Source organism: Pseudochaenichthys georgianus, chromosome 5 (genome assembly GCF_902827115.2).
Source record: "Pseudochaenichthys georgianus chromosome 5, fPseGeo1.2, whole genome shotgun sequence".
NCBI lineage: Eukaryota > Metazoa > Chordata > Actinopteri > Perciformes > Channichthyidae > Pseudochaenichthys > Pseudochaenichthys georgianus.
In genome coordinates this window covers 5720736-5729807 of record NC_047507.1, presented here as the reverse complement: position 1 = coordinate 5729807, position 9072 = coordinate 5720736, and the positions used below count along the sequence as shown (strand labels likewise).

General features: G+C 40.6%; 1 protein-coding gene across 1 annotated transcript; it reads right to left on the bottom strand.

Moving 5' to 3' along the window:
- Positions 1-2559: 2559 nt before the first annotated feature.
- eevs (2-epi-5-epi-valiolone synthase) lies at positions 2560-8443 on the bottom strand. The gene is given in 6 exon segments (XM_034082071.1): positions 2560-2657; positions 4347-4599; positions 4734-4973; positions 6515-6791; positions 6793-7140; positions 8310-8443. Coding segments are annotated over 6 exon segments (1350 nt in total).
- Positions 8444-9072: the final 629 nt, after the last annotated feature.

Sequence of the window (9072 nt, the reverse complement as noted above, 5' to 3'; positions counted from 1 at the left end):
TCTACTAATAGTTAATTAAAGACTGTATGTAATTACTATTTTGCACATCCCTTTCAAGATTTCAAGATTTTCTAAGGTTTATTGACATATCATATAGGCCTACACAACTGTGGTGTAGTTCTGCACTGAATGAAAAACTTGGGTTGCAGGTTCCTCAACAGTGCATTACAAGACATCTATCAATATGTGTGCATACCTCCAGCAATGTTAACTATGTTGAAACACTTATTTTAACTGATATTACACATAATGTATTATACTCTTATAGATGTATGTAGATATTTCATCTCCGGCCTTGTCAGGTATTGAACAATCAATAAATAAAGAACACAGAATTGTTGAATATAAAACACAGAATTTGTGTGATTATACTAAATGATTTTCAAATAAACACAACTGCATATTTAACTGTTACACATGCTGATGTAACGCAAATGTTCCAACTTGGGATCAATAAAGTATATCTTATCTTAAGCTGATCGATGGCTGCTGCCATATTTGCAAAATGTGCCTCTGAACCTTGACAAGTGCATGTTTCAGGCTTATCAATTAATGTAATGTAATGTTATCACAGGGGTCACACACATAAGTCCAGCTGTTAAATAAAGCTCTTCTGACCTTAGCTGTCGTGTGGGTATATATATATTAATGCTGCCCATTATGGACACAAGCAATTTTCACCCATTTATTAATTATATGTTTTAAATGTGAGTGTTTCCTGTCCCCTAAACCTCCAGGGATGTACACAGTTTAATACTGGCAACTTCTTATTATGGGAAATACGAAAACGTCTTTTAAAACTACAACTCCCAGTAGAGACGTGCCATAGAGAACATGTTGCGAAACAGAATAGCCAGCATGTGTAGTTCTGGGGACGGGGTGGGGGAGGGGGGACACGGTGGACCCGTTCAAATCCAGTTTTGGACAGTCTGCCGTGGTTCCATCCCATTTCAAGTGCTGTTCGAGAATCGGCTTAACCCTTGAAGCACACTCTCCAATCACAGAGCTTGAGGACTATCACGGGTTTGTCAAGAGCACATGGTGTAGTCCAAACGATAGCTGGGGATTCTGGGTAGTGTAGTGTCTTCTGCCATCCTTTACTCCTGGGAATGGACGCTCACATTACCTTTAAGGGCAGCCGACACAAACGAATGCCGTGCTTCCATGAGCGTCAAATCCCGACGCAGATGGGAATACATTGCAATCAGTTGAAAGCTATTTGCGTCCCTTTATGACGCTGAAGGAGCCTAGGAGCGTCACAATTGGACGCCACGGACACTGACCAAACGTCGCTATTGGACGCTTAGGGAGTGAGAGTGTGTTGCGTATAGCCTTCATTTCAGTACTGTTATTGCATTGGAGAATAATACAATCTGTTGATCAACTTGACATGCATTATATGCAATCTGGATAGCATCGATATTAGCTGGCTTTACATTTTTGTATATTCTTTCTCCAGGTAGTTGGAAAAAGTTTTCCGTCCCATATGCCGTGTGCCGCCCGGACATGCTATCATGCTAACTAGCTTCCTGAAAGCGGGTGACTCCACTGTAGCAATAGCTGCATGTGTTCTACAACATACCGTGCAATGGCTTTATCGACTTTCCCTGGCTAGCAGTCCCTTGGTTAAAATCCAGCCGCTGTTGCTTAGGTGCAGGTGGAGGTGGAGTGGCGTCGGCTGAGTCTCTGTGGTCTTAGCTACTAGCTTCGTCCCAGCATGTTGTTTTTGCAGATGTTTTGAGAGATTTGAATGACTGGTTTGGGCAGTAGATAGGCTCTTTGACCCGCCAGGACACAACTTACATTTAACTAAAACGTTATTTTCTTTGTGCTCGATAAAAGTGAAATAGTGAGAATATCTCCAGGTGGAGAAACTAGACTTGAGCTCCGCCGCCGCCATGACAGTCTTGTTAGTAAACAACACAAACACGCCCACAGCCCGTCTCCGCATGTGACACAGGAAGTATTTAAGTACATTTACTCAAGTACTGTACTTAAGTACAGTTCTCATCTCTGTTCACCTGGCTGTTGACTATATAAAAAAACTAACGCAGTAACGCACCATGTAGTAACGGTAACTGAGTTACTGAATTTAAAAAGTAATGCGTTAGAGTACTAGTTACTGCCAAAAATAACGGCGTTACAGTAACGCGTTACTTTGTAACGCGTTAGTCCCAACACTGATTATGACTGAAATGTTACGATCCTGTCCGTCAAAATGACTGACAACGAAAAAGTCTAACGCCACCACTGCTTGGGAGAAAGAAACAATTTGATATTTGGGCCCATTTTAACAAATTAACACTAGAACACATGCTGGACAGAAGCATTTAGAAATAGCTTCAAGCAGTGCTAATATGGTTTCCCCAACAATTGGATCTTTTAATGTGAAAATAGCATAGCTGAATGCTGTCAACTATAGTTTATTTTTTATTTTTCAACATTTGAACAAAAGTAGAGAAAAAGAGTACAGAACCAGAAGTATATACAACTCCCAACAACATTTAAACATTTTCTCTAACAAAACAATTGAACTAATGCAGTCGTGCTGTGGGCAGTTTAAGAGTCAGAGTTGCTGTCCGAGGAGACGCTCAGCTCGTCACACCATTTTACGTAAGCTCTGTGCAGGATCTCACAGGATGTGTCATTCGAAATTTCTGCAATAAAAGAAAGGAGAGCAGTTAGAGCATGCTTTAAATATACCGTATATAAGTGCTTTACATAAACTCTGAATAGCATAACAACTTGTTTAAGATCAAACTACTCTTACGAAAGGAAATAAATTGGTTGGCAATGCATTCAAAAAAGACCCATACAAGATAATTTGGTGCAATCATCTTTTTAAGGCAATTAAAATAAATTGGTTAATGTCAGGTTTGGCACTCATACTTAAAGACAAGAAGGGACCCCAGTCCCCTCAACTGAATGCCTAACCCTAACCCTAGTCCTTGGTTATCTTACCTTTACCTGTTAAGCCCGATAGCCCCCGCAAATACAACAATTTTCACAAAACTGTGTCTCTGTGTTTCTTAACATTTAACAACCTATTTGTTACGGTGTATGTTGGAAGCAGGACCCAAATGCAGATATAAACTGAAAAAACTCCTTTATTTCAAGGCTAGGGATATAAACAAAGACAAAACAGAACACTCACCGACGAACTAGTCATGACACAAGACGAACCGACATTGAACACTGGGAGACAGGGGAATTTAAACACAGGGTAACTAGACACAGGTGGGAACAATCAGGGGTGGGGCTGACACTGATGAGCACAGGAGACACACAAGGAGTGACAGGTGAAAACAATCAGACAACTAGACACACCAGGGAAACTAACGACGGGACGAACAACACAGGGAAAAGGACCAGACAATATACAAGGAGGAAAATACCCATAACCAGACATACAAAACTACAAACGTGACAAAACATGAGAATCCTGTCACTATTAATGTGACATAACCACTTAACGGGAAGAAACTCAGCTAACTGACGATATGAACCATTTGTAGCTGAACAAAAGACAAGTCTAACGCCAAGCCTATGAATTAGCACTAAGCGAAAGGGTGCTAACGCACTTAGCACATTACTCACGGTAGCAATATTTTATACTTCATGCAATCTGCACAGACTAGATATCATATGCAATCTGAGATTCCAATGGTATAAGTATCATCACTGTGTGACAAAAACCCGCGGCGAAAGCCAGCAAAGACAACACACAACTTCACTTTACGGGGCCAAAACGGCAAATACTCTTACCTTTACTGTTTTCTGATCAAAAGTTGTGTTCAATGGCATTACAACGCATATAAATGCTGCTGAAGGTTAATCCAATGTCTCTGTGTCACTTTGAAATGATTACTGATAATCCAACCCATTGACGTCACTTCCGGCTTCCCCCAAAACTTCAAAATGAGTCGAAGGAATTTCCCCGCGATGTTCGAAATTATTGATATTTATCGGAACGGTATCGCACCTTCTTTTTTAAACTGACGGTTCGAGATTACTAGTAGCCCAATATTTAATTGCACAACAGTTGTTGGGATGCTGTCACAGGCTCTTTAAAAGGTTAACCAACCCAGGCAACAAATACTATCAAATACTATCCATGCAGTACTGGTTTGGCTCGTAGCCATTCAGAGACAGAAAAGGTAAAATATTTGTAGGAAGAATGGGTAGTTCTTGAATTGAAGACTTTGGTAATAAGCATGTTTCTTCAGACTGGCCTGGTAAACAAATTTAGGCTGACATGGCCAGCTATTTTGGTTTGCTACCACCTGTATGTTACCGAATGTGATGCTTGTTACCTTGCAAACCATAAATGCTGAGGTGAGACTTACCCGCTTCCCCAAGAGCAACAGGGAGTGGCATTCGGACCAAGCCTCCCGAATGCTTCAGCCTGTCCTGCAGAGACTTCTGTATGAGCTCCATGGTAAACGCCTCATGCCAGACAAGCAGCTCCAGGCCCACCATGCAGTTGATGATCCTGTGCTTTTCTTCTTCTGTCAATAGACCTCTCCCTTTGGACACGTAAACCATGTAAGACATATCAATGTTCACTGCTTCACCATGCAGCAGAGATGGGAGAACTTTCTAGATCAAAGACAGACAGAGACAGAATGTTAAAGACTCTCCTGGAATCAAAAATATGATATTTTTACAATATACTGTACAAACAATAGCATGTATCAACGAAGGATGTACATATTTAACAAGGGATCAATTACCATCTCTAATGCTGGGCTGATGAGGTGACCAAAGTCGACAAGTCTGTTCAGGTCATCCTCCCAAAGGTTTGGGGCAAGTTCCTCCAGCATGGTCACGATGGCTATACGAGTTGCTTGTGATGCCACCTGCATGCAGTTGCGTCCGTATACCCTGTTGTCAGCTTGGAATTTAGTGTCCAACAGCATACGGCCATGTGTTTCAAGAAGTTCGAAGAGGCCTCTGTGTTTCATCAAGGCCATCTGCAAAAAAAAATTGCAAACATACATAGATGTATATAAATATGTATATATATATATATATATATATATATATATACACCGTTAAAGACACATTTTTACTAGTGCTGTCAACATTATCACGTTAACGGCGGTAATTAATTTTTTGAATTAATTGCGTTAAAATATTTAACGCATTTAATGCATGTGCAGAATGGCCCGCCCCATAGGCTACGTGCCACCAGTGGCAGCGCCAGGGTATGGCTGGGGTAGGCTACACCCATATAAAGAAATTGCTTAGCCCCACCATGAAAAATGATGTTAAAGTAAGCAAAATAAAGTCTGCCAACTCGCGGAGTAAATTGCACAGACAGCAGTTAGTAAGATTGATTTCAGCAGCCACGGTTTTGAAAACTTTTGTCACGTAGTGATCGTCTTCTCAATAGAACATCTTTGATAACGGCGTGGTGTTGTTGCAGGAAGTCCCGACGGAGAATACTTTTGCTGTAGTTCAGGGCAGAGCCATATAATAGTAATAATATGGCTCTGGTACAGGGGTGCACATAACTGGTACGCAGGTTATGTAATCTGAAATGCGTACCGTCACTTGTGTCACAAAGCGCATTTGCGTACCGACGTACTTGTGAAGCTTTTCCAGAAGGCGGTTAGATCACCGGACGACAGAGTCGGTCTCCGTGTGCACAGACAGGCTGCTGTTAACGTCGGTCTTTCATTTTGACATGCAGAAAAATGTTATAATAAACATACATAGGCCTACTGTATGTTAAATGGATATATCCGCCTTCTTTCATTTATCTTTCCATTCCCACAACAATATACATAAATAAATGGCATATTTTGGACATAGTTCGAATGGTGATTAATCATGATTAATTCATTGTTAAACTGTGATTAATCTGATTAAAAATGTTAATCGTTTGACAGCCCTAATTTTTACATGTGCACACATTAAGACCTAAATAAAAACACAACAATCAATGTATATTGAAGTGACTGGTATTTTGTATATATTGATTGTTGTGTTTTTATTTAGGTCTTAATGTGTGCACATGCGTATATATGCATACATATTTGCACACATATATATTTTTTATATACATTTGTTTTTATATTTGGGATTGTGGGAAACAGTATTCTGATCTCTCTGTCTGTACACACAAACTGGAAGATTGGCAATCAAGGTGACTTGACTTGACCAGAAAACTTTTACAATACTACAGGGCGACTGTGGCTGCGAGGGAGTGCGGTCGTCTTTCAACCAGAAGGTTGTGGGTTCGATCCCATCCCATGAAGTCAACATGTCGATGTATCCTTGAGCAAGATACTTGCTCCCGATGGCATGGCCAACGGTGTGTGAATGTGTATGTATATTAGTGCATGTCCTAACATACACTGCTCAGTGTGAATGGGTGAACGGCATGTAGTATGTAAAGCGCTTTGAGGGGTCTTAAAGACTGGATAAAGCGCTATATAAGTACAGTCCATTTACAGCCCTTGTAAATCCTTGATTAGTTGCTGTACTGTGAGTTGCGGGGTTAACATACCTTTAACATCTCAGCTAGCCCGTTTGAGATCTGTCGTCGTGGAACAGTTTGTATGAAGGACAGATCAAGGAAGGCAGCTACGGGGGGGATGTAGGCACCTAACTTGTTCTTGCAGTTTGCAAAGTTAACCCCAGTCTTTGCTCCCACGCTGGCATCGATGTAGGAGAGCAGAGTGGTCGGGACCCTGATGTAAGGGGTCCGTCTTCTGTAGAGTGAGGCAGCCAGGCCCACTATGTCCAGGCACACCCCTCCACCAATGGCAATGATGGGCTCTGTGAAGGGAGAAGTTGTTGACTTCCTCTAGGATCTTCAAGGCCATTGTCATGGATTTGTTCTCCTCAGTTGTGGGTAGAGCTAAAATCTTGTACAGGACCTTGTTGGCCTCCAAATATTCAGTGAGCTTGGGACCGTAAAACTTGTAGACTTCTTGGTCTACAACCAAAAAGCGTCTAATTTGCTTGTTTGATTTGTTCATGTCCTCCAACTGTTGCGGGTCGTTGATGTGTCCCAGCAGGAGCGTTTGGTTGCTCGGGTCCAGCAAGTCCCGGGTCTCAGTAACCTTGTAAGTGAAGACGATGGGGCTGACCACTGTCCAACTGGTGCTGTTTTCGGTGATGCTCTCATAACTGCACACAAAAAAACATGTCAAAGAAAGAAGATTTACTATAATGGCAAAGGTTCCCGTTATTGTAGGTGTATTTTCTGTTGCTCTCAATACATTGCTTACACTCTATTAGCAGTTCATTAGGAGTTTCTCTGTAAGAGGGAACAAACATGGAAACAACACAAACAGGATTGGCATATAAACAGTGCCAATAGTAATACTCCTCGACATCAAGGTCTGGTTCATGTAACTCACCTAATACATGTACTAATTGTAATACTTTTTGTAACTGAGATCTGGCTTAAGACAGAGCATGACTTTCAGAGGCCAAAACACTTCATTTAAAATGTAATATGTTATCAATCAATCAATCAATCAATCAATCATGTTATGTCGGTTATAATGTAACATTGTATTTGTAACACTAATCTAGTATACATTTGTAGACTGTTGGCTCACATTGTCTAAAACCAACACCTTTGCAGGTTCTCTAACCTAAACATAACATTTAAATAAACATTAGGTAGGTAAATGTTTCCCCCGATTCCTGCACCTGTTCTCTGTTTTATTGTAGTTCCATTGACATTTGAAAGTTGAGGTTTTCCCTCATTCCCGCCCCATACATTCCTACATAATAGCGCTCCCTGAAGTGCTTTTGTAGATTGACAATTAGAGTATTCACACTGAAGCCTGGCATTGTTGCAAACCTGTCAACCTGAGGAGCTGGAATAATGTACCTTTAAACTCAGATCCTATTCCCTTTGAAATACAATTCAGTGATGTATTCATCTTTCCCAAAAAAAGGTATTGTTTGTTTAAATGCATAAAAAAGGATATTGTAAAGAGTGTTTGGCATTTCACAGCCACTGAATTTACACAAGAGATTGCCATAAAGATACAACCATCATTTCCCCCCAAGCATAGCCCAGTTGGCATGCTTGTTCAGTCTTGTTTGGCTTGTTTCTTATTTAAAGGAGACACATTTTACCATTATTCTGAAATGTGCCTTACACTACCTGCAGTACGCAGCAGCATTATTCATTCAAACTTATAAAATCAGTTTGAGAAGTCAGAGATAAAAGAACACTTTGCATAAGAAACGTGCACAAAGAAGAAGATACTTTTATCACACTTTTATCACACTTTTTACTGAAGTAATTTGTGAGTAAAAAAAAGAAATGTTATACTCACATTTTTGCAGCAGACACATTATCAGCTGTGACCTTTTTCCCTCTTTTGCACTTCCAGGTATCTTTGACCCGTACTAAGCTAAACTCTGTTTTCTTCTCTTTGGTGTCATTATCCTCGAGATTAACCTTTCCCATTTCTCTGGTGATGAGGTATGAACAGAGCTGCTCCCAGTACAAGAAAGAAAGGGGAGAGCACTTTAAATAGTGTATAGTATTTAGAGGATGCCCCTGAGATAAGGGAGGAGCATGTCATTCAGTATGCTGGACATGCCATTCACTTGTGTAACGGAAAATGTTCACGTTACACAATTTGTTTGTACGTGTTAGGCAACACCTTTTCTTCTGGCTTAAACATGAAATCAGCATGCATGAATGTAGAAGGAGTGCTGAGGCCATCATTATATCTATTGGATCAAAGAACTAGTGATAAGAATAAGCTCCACATTAGGAGGAGTTGAATTGGGTGTAAAAGTATGGACTTTTGAATATAATTCAGTGTACTTTTCCATGGAACAGCCCATGGATTGCTGTATTATTAAACGTTTGCATTGAACTCTACTGGAATCAGAACCCCATAGCCCAACCCTCAATTTTGATGATTGACATCTCTTTTTAACCGTTAGAGCCGATATAATCGAGGGGAAGTTCCTAAAATCCATCTAAACATTACCCATAGGTGAATGAGTGATGCTCAGCCAGAATGACCCGGAACCGGAAGCTGCTCTGGTGGCTATCATTAGCAGCTAATATTAAATCTCAGTTTT